Below are 22,626 nucleotides of genomic sequence, written 5' to 3' on the forward strand. Positions count from 1 at the left end.
GCTGTGTGGCCCCCAACCTCAGACTCCTGCAAACAGTCTCTCCGTGGGGGCCTTCCGCATAAAATACATCCACCACTTCAATCATTCCCAGCCTGTTTCATGCATTACGTGTTTTTCCCTAGCCCAGCCTTGATGACACAGGACAGGAGCCAGGCTGGCGATCTGGTGAGTCACATGCTAGCCTGACTTCTGGAAGCCAGTGGGCGGCGAGCCTCTGCCCTCCGAGAGGCACCCGCCAGTCACACCACTGCAGACTACTGTTCAGCTGCCCAGAGAGCAGGGTGCCCACGCTCACCATGTGCACGGCACTTGCTCCTCTCTCCAGACTCGGCCCTGCCAGGAGGGAGCTGCCAGGGACAGAGCTGTGGCAGAGCCAAAGAGCAGGTTAAAGGGAACCCCCACCGGACATGAAGCAGGTGGCGGCCCGTGATGGCCTGAAGTCCGTACTGCCAACCCAGTGTGGCCTGTTTTCTAAATTTACCAGCTTCCCCCTGACACAGAGGGAGGCTGTGCCACCATCTAATGTTACTGTCACTGAGGAAATGTAACACTACGTACCCAGGATTCTAAGATATGCCAGAACTATGGCCAAAAAGCAGCACTTTTGTTCAAGGTCTCAAACTGACCAAAACCAGTCAAAATCCTGTCAGAGCCCTGGCCTGAGTGTTCTAGAGCTTTCCCCAGCCAGGCCACGGCACAGTGCTCCCAGCCGTCCACAGGACCTCATGGAGTCAGCTCTAGGGCCACTTGCTGCACATGTCACTCAGCTCTGCTCCTCTTAAGGTTGCTGACAGGCCCAGGCTGTGGCCATTTAATGCTCCCTAAAACCATCAGTCCCTACCACTGCCCACAGGGGACCACCTGTGAGGCTTCAGACCACACTGAGACCCCGGCCACCCTGAGATGTAGGTCTCCCAGAGGACCCTGCTGTGCAGCCCAGTTCAGGGCCGGTGCCCTGCCAGGTGCTGGAATGTCACCCATCTCCCGTTCTCCCAGCTTCACAAGCGTACTCCTCAGCCCGTCACCGGGAGTCCGGGCTGCGCTCTGGGAATTCACTCGGAGCCTCAGTTCCCATCTGTGCAACGAGGCCATTTACACGAACAACTTTCAAAACTACAGACCACTCTGCAAGTGCACGTTGATAATAAAAATCTCACAGTGGGATCTCTGTCCTGTGAAAGGTAATAACTGAATCTTGATGAAGTTTTTAAACAGATAACAGAGGCACACAATCACCTCCTATTCTGAAGAACATGTTAGTAATTCACATTAGAGCAAATCCCTTTCATGTTTGTAGCAAAAGCACATCACATATTTAAACCTAGTAAGACGACTACACTTCACACCTCACCATGCCAAATTACCAGATAAAACACAGGAAATGACACTTGGAGACAGAAAATCAACATCTGAGTCAAAATCAAGACCCCTCTGCTGAAAACTGTGAAAAACAATTTACCAGCTTCTTTGCACTGATGAAAATTCAGCACTAAAACTAAGCTCTCTGTTCTCAATTAAAGAATCAAGACGTCAACTTACAGGCCCAGCACGTTTAAATTGCTTATGACAGAACGATTAGGGATTACCTTGTTATTCTTTACACCCAATATAGAAGGCACAGCATTTGCTATTAAAAAGTACTTAATAATAACTACCAATTTTCTTTCCTATAAAGTTATATAAACAACATCGACAGGTGTTCATCTGACACACATGGGTGGCATCAACTTAACAGCAGTCCTTCTCTGCCTCTGTTCCACTGTGGCTGCCTGCATGAGGCCACCCGAAGTGGGTGCAAAAGATTAACCAGGATTAACCCGGTTTGGACTCCTGACTCTTCCCCCAGCATGGAGCCTGCAGGGAAGGGGAGGGCAGGGAAAAGGGGTCAAAGGCCAGCCAGGGCCACAACAGAGGTGGTCCCGACTTTACCGCAGCTGTCAATTCTCTTTCAGTTTTTGTATCATTACCTATTTAAGATATTGTCTCTGTCAAGTTACTCCAAACACTTCCAGAGACACAATCTCTTGTGTATTCTCACAAACACCCAGGAAAGAAAGGAACAGATGTCGGCGCCATTTTCTAGGCTGGTAAACAGGAGAGAAGTGTTGTGTCGACTTGCCCAGGAACAAGCCAACACGCAGAGGCAGGCGGCTCAGGCCAGCTGCTCCCAAAGGTGCTGCTGCAGAGAGGCCCCGGGGCTGCCCTCCCCAAGCTGCTCAGCGCACTGTTTGGCCCTCAAACGACATCCTCACATCAACACCTGACAGAATGAAACGTCAGTCACTGTTAAAATAATTAAGCAGAGAACAAACTCTCAGGCCACACCATCAAAAGGTTAATCAGCAGAAATCAATTTATCATTATTTACTATCAAAATTATGACCAGTGTGTAGACGTACTTGTGAAAATATACAGTAACTTACAGCACTCGAGCAAGTAGGACATTAACACGTGCACTGTTCACAGGTGTGGGTCTAGCGGGGAAGAACAAAGGTCATAAACAGGACACTGCTAAATGCACCCTGTGAAAGGGACTAAATCACTGATCACCCGATTCCAGCACGGCAGGATTCACAGAAAGAAACCCAGTGACGTCCTCTCTGAGCCGCTGGAGCCAACACACTCTCCCTGCGCACTGTGGAGGGAATGCCTAGGGACCAAGGGCCCGAGTCCCACACAACCCCTGAGGACATGGCTTTAAGTCTTGGCCTCCACAATCCCGTGCCCCCCACAAAGAAAGGCATCACCCCACTTTACAGTGAAGACACTAGAGCTGGCAGGACAGACACAGCAGCAACCAGATCCCCGGGCAGCTCACCTGCTGCCCCGTCCACCGGGCACAGAGCCCTAGTAAAAACGCACGAGGTTTCCCACGTCCTAGAGAATGGTTGTACTTAGAAAGCTTTTTTTTTTTTTTTTTTTTTCTTTTTTTGAGAGAAAATGGCTTTACATGAATTTATCTTCCTGGCAGCAGAAATGTAGAAATGTCATGTTTCCCTCTAAACACAAAGTCGGGCCCAGGTGACGGTTGCTCCTCCAGGGCCTGCACATCCTCAGGGGTTGCAGCAGCTCTCACCACACCTCCAAGGGCCGACAGGTGCATGGGGACACATGCGCCACAGTGTGTCCACGGCTCCTTCTGGACCAGGTCTGGTGCCCGAGCATAAGGCCTCCTAGCACGCGCGGCAGTTTAGCAGCCATCCAGGCTGGCTAAACTGTCTGGAGGCTGAGTCTGCAGAGGAAGGGGGACCTGAAGGAGCCCAGGTACAGGTGCCCATCGTGCTCGTGCACCTCGCTGATGTAGGTGGCCACCAGCCCATCGGGATCGTGCAGGCTTCTCCGGAAGGCGCCACTGTCGCTGAGTTCTAGGACGAGGCTATACCGCGGCACGAACTTCATCACCGTCTCCTGACTAAAGAGCTGGAAGGGAAGCACAGTGCAGCGAGTTTACCTGCTGGCCGAGAGAACACTGGGAACAGCCCGACTGCACAGCAGCCCCAGCCAGGAACAGCCTGCCCCCCCCACAGAGGAGCCCCACAGGGCAGCACCCAGACTAACCCAGGTCCTGCCCCAGCACTGAGACCCTCCCTGCCCCCACCCCTGTGCAGATCAGGCCAACAAGGCCACCCAAGCACAGGGACAGCAGCACAAGTGCGTCTCTGGATGACCTGACTGAACACAGAAACGCACATCACATGCCAGGAAGTCACAACACCAAAGCCAAGGCTTAGAATAACCTCTACCCGCCAGGATACTGGGTCACAACCTGCACGCCTCAACTGGAATGAATGCCAAGTGCTCTGATTATGTTTAACATACTTCAAATATACAGGGGCAAATGATGGAGAGTTGAGAGTAGTTCATGTTAAAAAAAAAAAAAAAAGGCTGGGAAGGTTAAATGAGAAACTCCACCCACCATACACAGCAAGTGACATGGCTTCTAAAGCAGAAAGCAGAAACTCCTCCACTTTCCTCAAAGCTCAGCGTGCAGACCCTGGGGGATACCTGAGCAGGGCACCTCTAGGCTAAAGGACTTAGACTGGGACTCTGTGGCCGCTGAAGAATTTTAAGCAGAGAACCCAGATGGCGAGATGCGTGATTTCTGGCAGAGTGAAGGACACCAGGCAGGAAATTATCGCCAAGTACTCTGCTGCTTGAGACCAATGAATGGAAATTAACAGGCACATTTCTAGCTTTTAATACAAGGGAAAACACCCAGACAACTCGTATCCAATGAATGATGTCTCCCAGTCACTGGAAATATTTAAGCAGACACACAAGTTGACTGTGCTCTAGGCTCAACAGCAGTGAACCAAAGCCGCATCATAGCTCAACAAATCACTAAGGCTTCCCACAACCCCTGAGATGCCACCGCCTGCTGTTTAGTTGTGGAGTCTTCTGCTCTCCTCGCTCCTCTATCTGATCTCAAGAGATCTCATTCTCTCTCATTATTTCAACTGGTCACTTTCCCAGAAAGCTCTCCAATCTCCACCTCTGTTTCCAACCCTCAGTGCTAAATCCCTCACTGCCTGGGACCCATGTCCGCCTGGATTTTCTAACGGCACTTCAAATTCAGCAGAGTCCCCGCTCAGGAGACAGGGCCGGGAACCCAGCCCTCACCCTTGCTTGACCCCGTCCCTCTGTGCCCCACAGGCCCAGTCACCCCAGTCTTGCCATCTGTGTGCCCCCACCCTGGGCCCTGCCCACCCCCTCTCCCCAGCCACCACGACGGCTCCACACCAGGCTCCCAAAGCCAGCCAAGCCCTGCCACAGCTGTTCTCTGCACAGTCACTGCAGTTATCTTTCTAAAGCATTCTTTCTACTACATCAGTCCGCTCCTGAACAAGTCAGTCAAGAAGCCACTCGGAGGGCTGAGCAGGGCAGGTAGGTGTGTACAGATATGGAGACCACAGTGGCCCAGACCAGGCTGTCTGAGCCACGAGGGTGAGGAGGCCGTTCACCCAGGGACAGCTCCTACACGAGGTCAGGGAAGAAGAGGACAGCCCAGCATGGGGTGCCGGCAGGGGCCCTGCAGAGGGGGCAATAGCTACAGACTGGCTACACTTGGGAAACTGATTAAATAGGTAAACACGTGAAGGATAGTGGGGTCCAAATTTCTCACTGCTAGAAAAGAAAGGTACAAATATGGGGAGAAACAGGGGAGAAAACTAGAATAAATCCTGTGGTGTTAAAGTGGAACTGAAGATATCAGCCTGAATTTATGCATTTCATTTCAGACAGAGGACAGGTGTGGGCGTAAGCATGTGTGTGGCATGTGTGTGTGCAGGTGAGCATGAGTCTGCGCTGCATGTGTGCATTCCCTAGCACTGTCCCTTCAGGAGCCTGGGCCAGCAACACCCAAAAGCAGTGAGTACCCTTAGCACCCAGATCTCCCTAGAAGGAAACAGCGCTCCTTGGAGAAACAGCCAATTCCAGAGCTGGCACTGGGAAATTACACGCGGAGCCTACAACAACTTGTGTACCAGAAAACAAGGAACTAGTCCCAGAATCACAGGGACCTGCCCAAGGGCCAGGAGCCACACTGAAAGGGCTCCCACTAGCCACAGGTGGACAATGTGAGCATCAAAATAAATACTAACAGTAACATAATAACCACTGATCAAATAGGAAACCATGAGATGGCACTGATAATTAGTCATCAAGTACCTCCTCACAAAACACCCATTAATTACAAATGGAAAGAGTGACTTCCCAGTGGAGAAGGCTGGCATTCCCCACCTGAGTCAGGTGATCAAAGCTGACACCACTAACGGGACAATGGACTTCACGCACCTCCTGACAGCTGTGCCAGGCAAGGACACAGCTTCACTGCCATGCTGCTCCTGCCAGCAACGCAGAACCTGAATCCGGTCACGAGAAGACACCAGACAAACCAGATGGAGGGACACGCTGCAACACAACTGACCTGTAAGCTCCCAAAGGATCAAGGTCAAAAAGTCAAAAAAAGGCTGGGGAGCTGAATATTCTCCAGACTGAAGGAGAATAAAGAGGCAGCAACTAAATGCCACATTTGATCTGGGTCGAATCCTTTTGTTATAAAGGACAACACTGGGACAACCAGTGAAACGTGAAGGGGGCCTGTGGACTGGACGGTCACGGGGTATGTGTGTGACTTTGCCGGCTTGGATCGTGGTGATGAAGGGGACGTCCCTGTTGTAGGAAAAGTGCACTAAAGCATCTCGAGTGCTCTGGCACGGGGTCGGCAGCTTACCTGCAAACAGCTCAGGGAAAAGGGTTCCTTGTGCCCTTCCTGCTACTTCTCTGTAACTTTGACATTGTCGCAAAACTTTAAAAAAAAAAACTGCAATGACTTGGATAACATTCTGACTAAAATCTAACTCCTTTCCAAGTCCACGTGGCCTGTGGCCCTCTCCTACCTCCCTCCATGCACCCTCTTGCCGCAGGGCTCCCGCCCACCTGTGCGATCACGTCCCACCACTCGGGGACGTGCTGGTTCCTTCTCACACTCAGTCTCCGCTCTCTGATCACTCATTCATTCAACAGTGTTTCCTGGTGCTACCATGCGCCAGACCCAGCTACAGGTGCTGAAGACAAAGCGGTGAACTAACAATAAAAATGCCTGCCCCGATGAGCACACATAGCTGGTCAAGGGGAAATAGACAATGACCACCACAAGAGCAGGTGGCAATCACATCCTTGCCATAGGAAAATTGCCAGTCACAGGAAATGAACACTTACTAAACTCAGCTAGGGCGCACATTGTGCAGCATATTCTCATTAAATTTTCTCAGCACCTAGTCAAATGCTATTACCCTTCCCATTTTACAGATGGAGCAACTGAGGCAGAGAGACCACGTCATCTGCCCAGGGGCCCACAGCAGGTCTGGCCTTCTCCAAAACCCATCTCAGCCCACCCTACCATTCTACTCCCTCCTAGGTCCCAGCAGGAGCAGATACTGGCTCTGTGGCCAATAAGGCAAATAAGAGGAACAGATTTCTGAACAGACAGGATTCTCCACAGAGACCTGCTGAACTTGCTTCGCTGCAGGCCACAGGCCAGCCTGACCCCAAGAAAGCACATGCCGCCTCCAGAGCCCAGCACACAGCCCAGCACCGAAGACTCAGTAACTACTGCCTGTTCCCTCCGGGACCTTATGTTGCAAATATGTAAATATGTTCCTATCTGTCCACATACTCACTATCAATTTCGGGTATCTATTCTGCCTATGAAATGGAACTTGTTGGAATAGATTTCTGCATTATATAAGGGCCTATATCAGCAAGTTATTCCACGGCATGAACACATTGAGCTAAAATTCGGAGTGTCCCATGGACATCACTGGGAAAATGGCAGGAAGAAGAACGTTTAAAGGCTGTGTGGAAGGGGCTATAGCTGGCTGTTGGTGGATGATTTCTAATGGGAAAGAGTTTGGTGTGTTAAGAGGTCAAAGGGCAGAGCCTGTGACGAAGGGCAACTGGCAGTGAGGCTCCAAGAAGGTGGGACAGAAGCTGAGGTGAGCAGGCCTGCAGCCACGGGGAGGGGAGGAAAATGCATCTGCTGACCACGGAGGAGGAGGAGGAGGGGGAGGAGGAGGAGGAGGAGGGGGAGGAGGAGGGGGAGGGGAGGAAGGGAGGGGGAGGGGGAGGGGAGGAGGAAGAGGCGGTGGCTGTGGCGGCAGTGGGGGCCAGTGGGGCAGGGGAAGACAAAGTCACAGGGTCTAGAGGGGAGTGGAGAAGGCCTGGAACAGCCAGGGGAGAAAGGGAAAAGCAAGTGACAGGCAGGGTGGAGGTCCCAGGAGTTATGATGGTAAGGGTGACAATAAAAATACCCAGAAACGGAAACCAGAAGAAAAAAAAAATCAAAGGGTTCAAATGTTTAAAGTTGCATTTTGGAATAAAGAATGAAATGTGTCTTTAGGTAGTCATTAAAAGTACCAAATATAAGCAGAACTAGAATTTTTAGGGCTATAAAGGTCAAAAAAAGATCATGATTCATTTTCATTTTGTTTTCTGGAATTATAGCTGTTATAGTTACCTTAAAAATCATTCTTTTAATATATGGTCTCTCAGATAAGAAATCCAACATGGAAAACCCAGGGTTAGGGCGAATGGTCGACATGCCAACCCAGTATCCCCCGGAGCTGCTGGGTCGGATGTTGTCTGGAAATCCCGGCAAGTTCTCCACGAACAGGTCGGCCCCTCCCTTCATCAGGCCAGACACGTAGACTCTGAAAAATTCACCCAAGCAGGCAGTGAACGGTAGCCGCCCAATATAAGGGAAAAATTTTAGCCAAGCACCAAACTGGTCTTATCCAAATATATTTATGAACACTAATGTAAATGTGTCCATCATGAACGAAGGCACAGTGCTGAGAAGTCCTCGAGCCCTTGGCCCCATGTTAACACACAAGCAGGTCGGGGGGATCGAGGCCCACCGGGCAGGGAAATGGGACCCTGGCTGTACAGTCGGCATCACATCAACACAGTGGCCCAGACTGCGACTCTCAGGGAGGCTGAGAAATGGGGGGAAGAAAACACATCCTTGAATTTTACTTTTATCACAATTCACAAAGCAGAAGGTGCCTGCTGCATCTCAGACTTCTGTCAGCCACATTTCCATGCCCACCCACGCCATGACGAGCTCTGGCCAACAACTGACAGCTCAGCCAACATCACACACCTTCGTATCCTTGCCATGGTCGTTTCTGCCACTAGGACAAAGTCTTCCTCAGGAGACAGCTGGACTCCATTAGGAAACCGCAACTGGTCCAGTAAAACTTTCACTTCTTTGGTCACGGTATCATACTCCAGTAGGCTGTGGAATGTCAACAGCGGAGGGTCACGGGGGGCTTAGAGCTCTGCTCCCCTCTGTGGAAAGTGACTCAGCTTCATGCTGGAGTGACAGGCCCTGGGGCCCTTCCCCTTCCAGAGCACCCCACAGTGAGTCCTCTCGCTGACCTGGGAGCTAGGGCGGCACCAGGGAGGGATGACCCGAAACCTAGGCCTGCCTGGAACCACACCCTCAGATGGGCTGGCCTATTTTATTTCCTCAAAGAAAAAGGGGGAACATCTTGCTCCATTTTATTATATCCAACACTTGTCTCCAGAAGCCATTAGTCCTATTCTAAAAGCTGAAACAGTATGCTCAGAAACACTCCCATGGTTCCTGGAAGCAACAAGCTCTGCTGAAGCGGCCCTGCCTGGCTGGTGAACTGAGCGGATGACCTGAAATACACACTCACCGCCCGTCGTCTGTGCCCTCCATAACCAGGAGCAGATAATCTCGCCTTTGCCATTTGCTGCTAGAATCTGTGAAATAAATCTTCCGCCCATCCCGCGTGATTGTAAGATCATTCACAAAGGACATTTTATTCCCCTCAATGGGTGTCTCGGAGGAAAGCAGCAGCTTCACTTCACCTGAAGGTAAAAAAAAAAGAAAGAAAGAAAGAAAAAGATTTGCTTTCATTCTAAGAACCTGTTTCTCAATAATCTCAAAATATTAATCAGCATAACTGATTTAAAAGGAAAACACTAAAATGAGCTTCGTGTTGTATGTCAGAAGATTTATTCCTTCTTACGGTAAAAAGCAGTCTTAACTATTAGGTGATAATGTTTTCTTAAGACTAACTTCATGAAAGTCAGACCCTTTCTGTAAGGATGAGGAACTCTTTCTCTTATTGAAGCCAACCGACTTTAAAACATCTATGAAGAACATTAGGTAAAAGGCTTTCATTCTATTTGTTTGCTTGAGAGAAATATAAAATGTTCCATGAATCTGCTTTTAAATAAAGTAGCAGTAATAAGTTTTCAAAAATATTTAATCATAGAACACCTATTGAGTGCTAAGCTCTTTCCAGGTATGATCTCATCTAAACCATCAAACAATGCCATGGGGTAGGCTCTATGATCTGCTTTACAGAAGAGGATGCCAGGCACAGAGCAGCCGTGTCACCCGCACAGCCAGCAGCGGTCGGGCTGCAGGGCCTCTTCCAGGCCCCACACACTGCACGTGACGACAGAGGCCTCCGCAGCAGGACCCTCCACCAAGAAAGCACACACAGCGAGTGACACTGACACCGGGAGCAGCGGGGAGAGAAAGCAACAAAATGAAAAGGCAGAGACAAAGGAGAAGGTGAGAGAGAAGGCAGAAAACAAACAGAAAGACAAGCTGTAGAGAGATACATGGGGGAAAAAAGGACAGAAAGAGGTCTAACACCCTCAAAATAAGTCCTTTTGAGACCCTGTGGCTAAAATACAAATAAATGCCAGAGGAAATTAGGGTATGGACAAACACAGTCATGGGTAGGGAGTTTTCTGGTGGTAAAAACCAGCTGATATTTGTAGGCAATGCTTTCAGTACTATTCAATCAGTAAGAAACATTAGTCTCCAGCAGACTGTATTTAACAAATCCTATTAAATCTACTTACACACATATTGTTTAAGATCTGAAATCATGACAGAAGGAAACAAGATATTGCCACGTACGTTTCCAGGGATTTACTTCAAACAGGCCCTTGTATGCATCAGCCACAAACAGAGTCCCATTGGGCCCTGCCCGGATGCCCAGGGGTCTCCCACAAGCAGGCTCGTCATCTCGGGTTTCTAGGAAAACAGACGGAATCAGCAGCTGGTCCAAGATGCTACCTGTGCCCTCCTCAGTGTCCAAGTATCTCATCCATCCCTTCCAAAACATGCATTGTGTGCACAGAACAAAAAGGACCGCGACATTAGAGCTAGAACTGCCCCTGAAGGTGCCCACTATGGGGGCTCACTGTGGGGTGCTCGCTGCAGGTGCTCTCTACAGGGTGTTCACTATAGAGTGCTTAGTATAGGGTGCTCAAGCAGCGTACTTACAGCCAAAATGGAGAGGAAAAAGGAAGCACAAAGACTGAATGTAGAATATTATCCCATCAAGTAAAACTGTGGCCAGCACAGTGGTTCACACCTGTAATCCCAGCACTTTGGGAGGCCTAGGCAGGATTGCTTGAAGCCAGGAGTTTGAGACCAGCCTGGGCAACATAGCCAAATCCCATTTCTATAAAAAAAAATTTTAAAAACTATTATCTGAGCATGGTGGCGTGCATTTATAGTCCTAGCCTCTTCGGCGGCTGAGGAGGGAGGGGGAGGGTCCAGCATTTCCAGCCTGAGCAACAGAGCAAGACCCTGTCTTTCAAAAAAAAAAAAAAACAACTCATAATCTGTGGGTGTCCATGAACACATGAACAGAAAAATGTCTGAAAAATTATTCACTAAAATGTTAATAACCATTACAACTGAGAAGACTGAAGTGATTTTTATTTTCTCCTTTGTACTTTTGTGTTATCTGCATTTTATAGTGAGAACGCTTCATTTTTATGAAAACATTCCAGCTACTAAAAATAACTAATAAAAAGTCTTAGTTTTTAAAGTCAGATTCTTCTACTCTAGTTTTTCAAAACCTGAGTGACTTAAGGGTACCTTCACTATGAATGACACTGCTGAAATTCCTGAGAAACCAATGAAGGAACCAGGTAATGACAAAGCCACCTGCTTTTCTATAGCTACACCCTGACCACACCTATTCACCCCGTGAGCACAGACAGAGGCAATGGCGAGGGGCAGGGGCCCTGCAAAGTACTGAGCAGGCGCCTGGCCACTGCCCAGCTGGAACTTGGGGCTGTAGAGTGACCCTGAGGCACCATGAGGCCCAGGGACCACCTGGCCAATGGAGAGCTTGTAGTGACACCCACGCTGTGTTCCATCTGTCAGATGGGAGGGGCCCTTTCTCTCCAGGGTGAAACTGACTGGTAGGGAAAAGCATTTCACACAGCCCGTGAGCACCTTTCTGAACACTTGGAAGAGAACATGTCATGGGGATTGTCACCAACTTACTGCATGGGCCTGAACCAAACCGGGCGATGGTCTCTACTTCACCATTTTCAAGTTTTACGACCCGGCCGTCCGCTGTCCCGGTAAACATCACATCTGTTTGAAAACACAAAAAGGAGGAAGAGCAGTAGGAGGTCAGCCTAAGAACTGTGACCACGCCACCTTCTTCTGCATCTGAGGGGGCTTATGTTTCTCCTCTCCAGACAGGAAATGCCAGTTCTGAAGATGAAGGAGAAGTGACGTCTGGAAATTAGAAAAATCCTTAAAGCTACAGCAATAAAACTGAGGGCCTAGAGAGTCGGCCTGTGAGTCTGACCCGGACTCTGGGGTAAGGGTGCAGCAGACGCCAGCCAGCTGCAAGGACTTGCTCCAGCCCTGACACCCTCAGCTGAGGCTCAGGAGCCTCCATGTCTGCTGCTGACGCTGATCGTATCCAACCAAAGGGGAAGAACTGCTAGGAATCCTCAGGAGAAAGTTAAAGCACATTAAGCGATCACCTTAGCAGCACATATACTAAAATTAGAATGCTACAGAGAAGATTAGCATGGCCCTTGAGCAAGGATGATACACAAATTCATGAAATGTTCCATAGTTTTTAAATGTATATTGCAAACTCATATGTGTATTGTAACCACTACAAAAAAGCAAAAGCAGAAGTATAACTGGTAAGAAAAACGAGAGGATGGAATCATATAAAACACTCAATTTAAAACTACACAAGGCCAGAGAAATTAGGCAAGAGCAAGAAATAAAGGGCATCCAAACAGGAAAGGAAGGAGTCAAATTAGCCTTGTTCACAGACAACATGATCTTATATTTAGAAAAACCTAAAAACTCCACCAAAAAACTGTTAGAACTGATAGACGATTTCAGTAGTAACAAGATAAAAAATCAACATACAAAAATCAATAGCATTTATACACACCAACAGTGAACGATCTGAAAAGACATCAAGAAAGCAATCTCATTTACAATAGCTACAAAGAATATACTAATAAAAATATCTAGGAATTTTTTAACCAAAGAAGTGAAAGATCTATACAAGGAAAACTATAAAACACTGATGAAAGAAATTGAAGAGGACACAAAAAAATGGAAAGCTATTCCATGCTTATGGATTGGAAGAATTAATATTGTTAAAATGTCAATACCACCCAAAGTAATTTACAGATTCAATGCAATCCCTATCAAAATTCCAATGATGTTCTTCACAGAAATAGCAAAAAACAATATTAAAATTTATATGGAACCACAAAAGACCCCAAATAGCCAAAGCAATCCTGAGCAAAAAGAACAAAGCTGGAGGCATCACACTACCTGACTTCAAAATATACGACAAAGCTATAGTAACCAAATCAGCATGGTACCAGCATAAAAACAGACACATAGACCAACAGAACAAAAGAGAGAACCCAAATATAAATCCACACACTTACAGCCAACTTATTCTCAACAAAGAACACACAATGGGTAAGGACAGTCTCTTCAATAAATGCTGCTGGGAAAACTGGATAACCACACGCAGAAGAATGAAACTAGACCCCTATGTCTCACTATACACAAAAATCCAATCAAAATGGATTAAATCTTAAATCTAAGACGTGAAACTATGAAACTACTAGACGAAAACATTGGGGAAACATTCCACATTGGTCTGGGGAAATATTTTTTTGTGTAAGACTTCCAGAGGAAATATTGGCAAATGGGATTTTATCAAGCTAAAAAGCTTCTATACAGCAAAGAAAACAATCAAAAAACTGAAAAGACAATCCACAGAATGGGAGAAAATATTTACAAACTATATGCTTGACAAGGAATTAATAATCAGAACACATAAGAAGCTCCAATAACTCAGTAGCAAAAAAAAAACCAAATATTAATAACATCTAGGAATTTAAGAATGGACTAAAGATCTGAAGAGACATTTCTCAAAAGAAGACACACAAATGGCTAATAGTATATGAAAAAATACTCAACAACACTAATCGTCACAGAAATGCAAATCAATATCACAATGAGATATCATCTCACCCCAGTCAAAATGGCTTTTATCAAAAAGACAGGGAATAACAGATGCTGGTGAGGATGTAGAGAAAGAGGAATACTTATACACTGCTGGTGGAAATGTAAATTATTAATAGTACAGCCACTATGGAAAATTGTAGGGAAGTTCCTCAGAAAACTAAAAATAGAACTCCCAGATGATACAGCAATTCCACTATTGGATATATAGCCACAGGAAAGGAAATCAAGATATCGAAGAGATATCTGTATTCCCATGTTTATGCAGCACTATTCACAACAGCCAAAAAATGGAATCAACCCAAGTACCCGTAAATGGAGGAATGGATAAAGAAAATGTGGCAAAAATACACAAAAGAATGTTATTTAGCCATAAAAAAGGATGAAATACTGTCATCTGCAGCTCCATGGATGGACTGGAGGTTACTATGATAAGAGAAGTAAGCCAAGCACAGGAAGATAAATATTGCCATGTTCTCACTCATAAGTGGGAGCTAAAAAAGTGGATCTCATGAAGATAGCGAGTAGACTGGTGGTCACCAGAGGCCAGGAAGGGTAGAGGGTAGAGAGGATGAAGAGAGGTAGAGAGATAGAAGAAATAAGACCTAGTCTTCGATAGATCAGTAGGGTGACCACAGTTAACAATTGTACATTTCAAAATAGCTTGAATATTCCTAGCATAAAGAAAGTAAATATTCAATATGCTGGATATCCCAATTGCCCTAATTTGATCTGTACACATTATGTGAATGTATCAACATAACACAAGTACACCCAAAATATGTACATATATTATGTATTAATTTTTTTAAATTTTAAATAAGAAATAAAATTACAAAATGCAGAGAAAGACTGAAGGAGAAAAACAAAAACAAAGAACAAGGGCGAAAAATAGAAAACAGTAACAAATATGGTAGATATTAACTGAATATATCAATAATCACTGTCAACATAAATGGTCTAAATACACCAATTAAAAGAAAGGCATTGTCAAGGTGGCTCAAAAAACAAGACCCAACTATATGCTGTATACTAGAAACCCACTTTAAATATAAACATACACATAGATTAAAAGTAAAGGAGTGGAGAAATTACACCATGCTAACCTTAAACAAAAGAAAGCAGGAGTAACTATGTTAATTTCAGACAGAGAAAGGACTTAAGAGCAGGACTTAAGAGCAAGGATAGTTATCAAAGATAAAGAGGGGCATTACATAATAATAAAGGGGTCAGTTCTCCAAGATGACATAAGAACTCAACATGTATGTGCCCAACAACAGTGCATCTACATATGTGAGCCAAGAATTGACAGAATTGCAAGAAGAAATCAAATCCACTATTATAGCTGGAGACATCAACATCACTCTATGAGAAATCGACAGAGCAGGCAGAAAATCGGTAAGGACATAGTCGAACTCAACAGCACCATCAACCAACTGGATATAACTGACATCTAACAACTACCTCATCTAACAACAGCAAAATATAAGTTCTTCTCAAGCTCACATGGAACATTCACTAACTAGACCACATTTGGGGCCATAAAACACATCTTAAAAAACTTAAAAGAATAGAAATCATACAATGTCTACCCTCAGACCACAATGAAATTAAACTAGAAGTCAGTAACAGAAAGACAGCTAGCGCCAGGTGTAGTAGCTCACACCTATAATCCCAGCACTGTGGGATGTTGAGGCAGAAAGATTGCTTGAGGCCAGGAGTTTGAGATCAACCTGGACAACACAGCAAGACCTCATCTCTATAAAAAAGAAAACAAAAAAATTAGCCAGGCATGGTGGTACACAATCTGTAGTCCCAGCTACCCAGAAGGCTGAGGCAGAAGGATTGCTTGAGCCCAGGAGTTTGAGGTTACAGTGAGCTATGATCACAACATAGCATTCCAGCCTGGGTAACAAAGCAAGACCTGGTCTCTTAAAAAAAAAAAAAAAAGGCAGCTGGGAAATTCCAGAATTCTTGGAGATTAAATAATATACTTCTAAATAACATTATGGATAAAAGAAATCTCATAAGAAATTAAAAATAATTTAAACTGAATGAAAATGAAAATACAGCCTATCAAAATCTGTGGGATGCAGGGAAAGCAGTAGAGGAAAATTTATAGCACTGAATACATACATTAGAAAGCAAAAAGATTTAAAATCAAAATTCTAAGTTTCCAATTAGGAAACTAAAAAAAGAAGAACAAACCAAACCCAAAGTAAATAGAAGAAAATAAACGTTTAAAAAATAGTGAAAAAAAATCAATGAAGTTGAAAACAAAATCAATGGTGAAAAATCAATGACACCAAAAATTGGTTCTTTAAAAAGACCAACAAATTTAATAAACCTCTAGGCAGGCTAAGAAAAAGAGAAGATACAAATTACTAATGTCAGAAGTGAAAGAGGGGCCATCACTACAACCCATGGACACTAAAAGGATAATAAAGGAATATGATGAACAATGCTCACAGATTTGACAACTGAGGTGAAATGGACCAATTCTTTGAAATATAAAATCTGCAAAAACTATACAAGAAGTAGACAATATGAATAGCACTATATCTATTAAAGAAACTGAATTAATAATTAACAACTTTCCAAAACAGCATTACACCTAGATGGGTTCACTGGTGAATTCTACCAAAAATTTAAGAAATTATAACTAACTCTTTAAAATCTCTTTTAGAAGATAGAAGCAGAGAGAATTACTTCGTGAGGCCAGCATTATACTAATACCAAAATCAGACAAAGACATTATAAGAAAACTACAGAGCAGTATCTCTCATAAACACAGATGCAAAAATCTTCAACAAAATATTAGCAAATAAAAGCCATCCATCTACAAAAGAAATTACACACAATCACTAAGTGAGATTTATCCCAGGTATGCAAGGCTGGTTCAACATCCAAAAATCAATTAATGTAATCCATCACATTTACAGTCTAAAAAAGAATAATCATATGATCATATCAATAGATGCAGAAAAAACATCTGACAAAATCCAATAACCATTCATAGTAAAAATTCTTAGCAAGGTAGGAAAAAAAGGAAACGTCCTCACTTGATAAAGAACATCTACAAAAACCCTAAAGCTAAAATCATGCTTAGTGGTGACAAACTACAAGTTTTCCTGCTAAGATCAGGAACAAATGTCCCTTCTCATCACTCCTTTTCAACATCATACTGGAAGTCCTAGCTAACGCAGTAAGACAAGAAAAGGAAAGAAGAAGTATAGAGATTGGAAAGGAAGAAGTAAAACTGTCCTTGTTCACAAATGACATATTGTCTATGTAGAAAAATCTGAATGAATGAACAAAAAAACTCCTGGAACTAATAAGCAATTATAACAAGGCTGATGGATACAAAGTTAATATACAAAATTCAATCACTTTCCTATATTATACTAGCAATGAGGAAGTGCAATTTAAAATTAAAACATAATACTATTTACATTAGAACCCAAAAGAATGACGTACTTAGGTATAAACAAAATATGCACAAGCTCTATATGAGGAAAACTACAAAACTATGATGAAAGAAATCAAAGAACTAAATATTCCACATTCATGGATAGGAAGACTCAATAATGTCAAGATGTAAGCTCTTCCCAACTTGTTCTATAGATTCAATGCAACCCCAATCAAAATCCCAGCAAGCTATTTTGTGGATATTAACAAACTGATTCTAAAATTTATATGGAGAAGCAAAAGACCCAAAATAGCCAACACAATGTTGAAGAAGAATGAAGTCTGACACTACTAAACTTTAAGACTCTCTATAAAGCTACTGTTATCCAGAAAATGTGGCATTAGCAAAAGAATTGACAAATAGATTAATGGAACAGAATACAGAGCCCAAAAATAGACTTGCATAAATACAGTCAACTGATCTTGACAAAGAAGCAAAGGCAATACAATGAAGAAAATACGGTGTTTTCCATAAATGGTGCTGGAAAAAATGGACATCCACATGCCAAAAAATGAATCTTATACCCTTCACAGACCTTATATCCTTCAAAAAATTAACTCAAAATGGATGACAGCCATAAATGTAAAATGCAAAACTATAAAAATTCCTAGATGATAATATAGGAGAAAACCTAGATGACCTTGGGTATCATAATGACTTTTTAGCTATAACACCAAACGCAGGATCCATGAAGAAATAATAAAATGGACTTCATTAAAATTAAAAACTTTTGTTCTGCAAAAGACACTGTCAAGAGAATGAGAAGACAAGCCACAGAGTGGGAGAAAATATTTGCAAATATTTCCAAAAATATTTGTCTGGTAAAGAACTGTTATCCAATAAAAGAACTCTTACAACTCAACAATAAGAAAATGAACAACCCAATTACAAAACGGGCAAAACACCTGACTAAAACACCTCACCAAAGAAGATATGCAGATGGTAAGAAAGCATAAAGATGCACATCATCATATGTCATCAGAGAAATACAAAATAAAAAAAACAATGAGATACCACTACACACCTATTAGAATGGCCAAAATCCAAAACACTGACAACAAAACTACCAGAGAGGATGTGGGGTATTAGGCACTCTCATTCATTGTTAGTGGGAATGCAAAATCATCCAGCCACTTTGGAAGACAGTTTGGCAGTTTCTTACAAAACTAAACTTACTCTTTACTTTATCATGCAGCAATCATGCTTCTTGGTATTTATCCAAATGAGTCAAAAACTGTGTCCACACAAAAACCTGCACACAGATGTTCTGAGCAGCCTTATTCATAACTGCCAAAACTTGGAAATAGCCAAGATGTTCTTCAGTAGTTGAATGCAAAAATAAACTCTGAGGCACCCACACAATCCATACAATTATACAGTGCTAAAAAGAAATGAGCTATTGTCTATAGCCATACCACCTTGAACATGCCCAATCTTGTCTGATCTCAGAAACTAAGCAGGGCGGGGCCCAGTTAGTACTTGAATGAGAGAAATGAGCTATCAAGTCATGAGAAAACATGGAGCAAGTAAACTTAAATGCATATTACTAAGTGAAATAAGTCAATCTGAAAAGACTACATACTGTATGATTCCAACTACACGATATTCTGGAAAAGGCAAACCTATGGAGATAGTAAAAAGATCAGTGGGGCTAGATGCACCTATCATCCCAGCACTTTGGGAGGCCAAATGCAGAGGATCATTTGAAGCCAGGAGTTTGAGACCAGCCTGAGCAACACAGCAAGATCCCTGTTCTCTACAAAAAATACAAAAATTAGCCAGGCGTGGTGGCATGCACCTGTAGTCTCAGCTACTGGGAAGGCTAAAGCAGGAGGATTGCTTGAGCCCAGGAGTTTGAGGTAGCAGTCAGCTATGATGATACTGTTACACTCTAGCCCAGGCAACAGAATGAGACTGTCTCACCAAAAAGTAAAATAAAATATATCAGTGATTTCTAGAGGTTAAATTGGGATGGAGAGATGAATAGTCAGAGCACAGAGGACTTAAGGCAGTGAAAGTACTCTATATGATACTACCACAGTGGATACATGTCCTTACATTTACACTAAGAGTGAACTCTAATGTTAACTATAGACTCTGGGTGATTAATGATGTGTCAATATGGGTTCATCAATTGCAACAAATGTAACACTCTGCTGATAAACTCTTTTTCAGAAAATCTCTACTTTCTGCCCAATTTTGCTGTGAATTTAAAACTGCTCTAAAAATAAAGTATATTTAAAAACAAATAAAATAAAGCCTGATAATTGGTGATCACTCTCCCCCAGCACTCCCCTGAGGCTAGCTGAGGCTAGGAGCTCCCTCACTGGCAGCAACCTTCCAGCCAGCCCCCAGGACAACTTAGCAGCAGGGCCCTGGGTGCCTCCCTGTGGTTCAAACCCACAGGGCATAATGAGAGAGGTCCCCACTGTGCCTGGCCAGAAATGTCACCAAGTAAACCAGCTCCTCAATGTGGAAAGAGAAAAAGGCAGGACCTGGTAACAAAGTACAATGAGAAGCAACCCCAGCAGAAAGGGAGAAGACAGGAAACGCAGTCTCTTTGAGAGGTAAGAAAAAAAACACTGGTTTTTACTTCAATTCCTATTAAGCTCCAGTTTTAAATAGCAGTATTTGATTTTTCACCAAAAAAAAAAAAAAATTATGAAATGGGCCCATTTCTACAATTTTTTTTTTTTTGTGGCTAGCAAAGTCAAAGTTGTTTCAAGAAGAATAAGTACTTCATGATAGAACTACTTTTCTTTTAAGAAATTGACATTTATTAGTAAGTTTCATAATTATGAAGCTGGTCGAACACCCCTGGAAGAGCAGCCACTGACCAGGCTTAGAAACAAAGTAGAAGCACACTGGTGTACCTGTCCACAGCCACTGCCCGGGTGACACACTGTATTTCAGAACGGCAAGCAGCATTGCCAAATAAGCTGCTCAGAAATCCTCACAACAGTTTAAGTTTGTAAACCCTTTCATTAACTGTGTGTTTTCAACACTAAGCTTAATTCTCATTTTAACAGACAGAAAATGCATGTTCCAGTTGCTAGAGACGCAAGTATTAGAACCAGACCCATTTCTAGCTCTCAAGCTTGGGCAAATGTGACGCAGATGGTCACCCTTAAGTGTACCCAGCAAAGTGAGCTTTAAAACAAACAAAACAGTGGAAGTATTGAGAATCGTTTGTCTTCATTTCAAAATGAAATCTATACAAACTGAGCTTATATATGCTGTCAAGTAACACGTACCTAACTTTGATAAGTGAATTATTAAACATTAGTGTTTAATAATCAGTTGCATTTTGCGATTTTCCCTTCACAAAACTTTGAGCACAATAAAGTGCTCCACAGAGTTCAAAAAGATGAACTCAAAATTACCCAGTACCAAAATGGCCCAACTCAGACAGACGACACTGGCACAAAGAACCATTCCTGCTGGGCCACTCCCATGGGATGTCTGCAGGATGACACTGCTAAGGACCTGCAGGACCACCCCCTGGCAGCTGCTCCCCGGCCCCCTCCAGCAACAGACAGCCTGAAGGCCTCCAACTCCAACCATGCAGCCCCCAGGGTTTACTTACCCCCAATATGTGCTATGGACTCCGGCCCAATAAGTTGATTTTCAAACAGTCTCTCTGCCTGTCGCAACTTCGTATTTGGTTGCAGAACACCGTGCAACAGGGGGGGGTCTTTGAAGCTGCAAAATAATGCAATTATAGGGATTCGTCGATAAAAATATACACGAAGAAAATGCTTACTGAGGACCAACTACATGCATAACTCCCTGTTCTTTTTTAGAGGGCACGTTCCAAAAACATCCTCAGTTGCCAGAAAGACAAAAGTTAAGAAAACACTGTTCTAGGATATCAGAAAAGGTCAAAGTACAAAATAAATATGAAATATAAATGTGCTAACACAGGGCCTTCGGCAGCCCTGTCACCTGAGAGCACCCTCACCACCCCAGATCCTTGCCACTATCCAGGGCCTCAGGACAGTTTGGCCCCCTGACTCCTGAGACTCACACAGCCAGCTAGAGCCCACATTTCACATCTGATGGCCTGGCCTCCTGCTTCAGAGAAGACAGAAGGAACAAGGGGAGACTGTCCTGGTACCAGAGCCACCACCCCGTGGTCCAGTACAGGCACACCTGCCCCCGACACCCCACAGGGCCCACCAGGCTCTCCCTGATGACCCCCACTGGGCCAAGGGCCCTCCTCATCCCACAGCCTTGGCTCCAGTAACTCTCCCCTCCCTTCTCATCTTTCCCAGACGTGTGCAAACACATCACGTCTCCCAGCCCAGCAGCAAATTCTGCTCAGGCCACTTTTAAATGACAGACGTCACTGAACGATCCCCTTCTCGCCATATCCTCTCTACCACCCTGGCCCCGGGCCACCATCTTCTCTCCCGTTTCCTCCCTTGTCCCCTTCAGTCTGTTCTCAACCCAGCTGCCCAAGTCAAATCAGGACCTTCATCTGCTCAGAGCCAGGCAGCAGCCCCATCTCACCTGGAGCCAAAGTCCCTGCACTGGCCTCCTGGCCCCACGTAGTCCAGTCCCACCACCTCTCCCACCTCTCCTCCTCCTGCCCTTGGCGCCCCCCATACCGGCCCCTCCCTGCTGGGTCTGGGCCACCTCAGGTCCTTCTCCCTGGCTCTCTGCTCCACCTGGAGCACTGACCCCCCTCACCAGTCCCCTTTGCTCCACTCTCACCTCCTCGGGAGGCCTGCTCTGGCCACCCAACTGAACATTGGACCCCTCCCACAAACCCAGTCCCCAGCCTGTTCTATGTTCTTCACAGCACTCGCCAGCTTCTCATGTACCATATAATTCACTTTGGTTTTGTTTATTGACTGTCTATCCCTACTAGAACACATACTCGGGAGATCAGATACAGCATTTCTTTGCTGTATCCCAAGCACCTGGTACCCACCCTGGCACACAGAAGGCTCCCAATGAACACTGCCAGGGCAGAAGAGAGGGAGGGGTAGTACCTGCCAATACCCTCCCCACCCCGCTCTCCAGCAAGGCAAAGAGTCCAAGAATAGGAATGAGATTTGGGGAAAATGCTACTGACAACAGTAAAAAGGTCTTCTTTAAAGCTCTGTTCAGAGCAAAAAGATCAAGAGGCAGCCCCCTGTCTAGGGCATGAGGGGCTGTACTCACAAAAGCAGAGTTACCAACCTCCGCTCTGCCTGGGTCATCTCTAGAAACTGGGCAGTGTGAGGTCACAATGGTAAACAGGGTCAGGCCAGAAGGCGGGGCAGGAGAGGCATTCAGC

At 44.7% G+C, this 22,626-nt stretch overlaps 1 protein-coding gene and 1 non-coding gene across 2 annotated transcripts in view; one reads left to right on the top strand and one right to left on the bottom strand.

The window, feature by feature from the left end:
* Nucleotides 1-2,330: 2,330 nt before the first annotated feature.
* The window catches only part of LOC123622583 (adipocyte plasma membrane associated protein), a 31,842-nt gene continuing 11,546 nt past the window's right edge, over nucleotides 2,331-22,626 (bottom strand). The window contains exons 3-9 of the mRNA XM_045529078.1: nucleotides 20,929-21,044; nucleotides 11,855-11,947; nucleotides 10,469-10,585; nucleotides 9,225-9,399; nucleotides 8,663-8,797; nucleotides 8,018-8,210; nucleotides 2,331-3,420 (exon numbers count right to left, since the gene is read on the bottom strand). Coding sequence (XP_045385034.1) covers nucleotides 3,211-3,420; nucleotides 8,018-8,210; nucleotides 8,663-8,797; nucleotides 9,225-9,399; nucleotides 10,469-10,585; nucleotides 11,855-11,947; nucleotides 20,929-21,044 — 1,039 coding nt within the window. The 3' untranslated portion in view covers nucleotides 2,331-3,210. The remainder of the gene's footprint in view (nucleotides 3,421-8,017; nucleotides 8,211-8,662; nucleotides 8,798-9,224; nucleotides 9,400-10,468; nucleotides 10,586-11,854; nucleotides 11,948-20,928; nucleotides 21,045-22,626) is intronic.
* Nucleotides 12,341-12,447, top strand: LOC123622998. Its single transcript, XR_006729726.1, has one exon. It is a non-coding gene; the product is annotated as a U6 spliceosomal RNA (small nuclear RNA).

Source organism: Lemur catta, chromosome 17 (assembly GCF_020740605.2).
Source record: "Lemur catta isolate mLemCat1 chromosome 17, mLemCat1.pri, whole genome shotgun sequence".
Taxonomy (NCBI): domain Eukaryota; kingdom Metazoa; phylum Chordata; class Mammalia; order Primates; family Lemuridae; genus Lemur; species Lemur catta.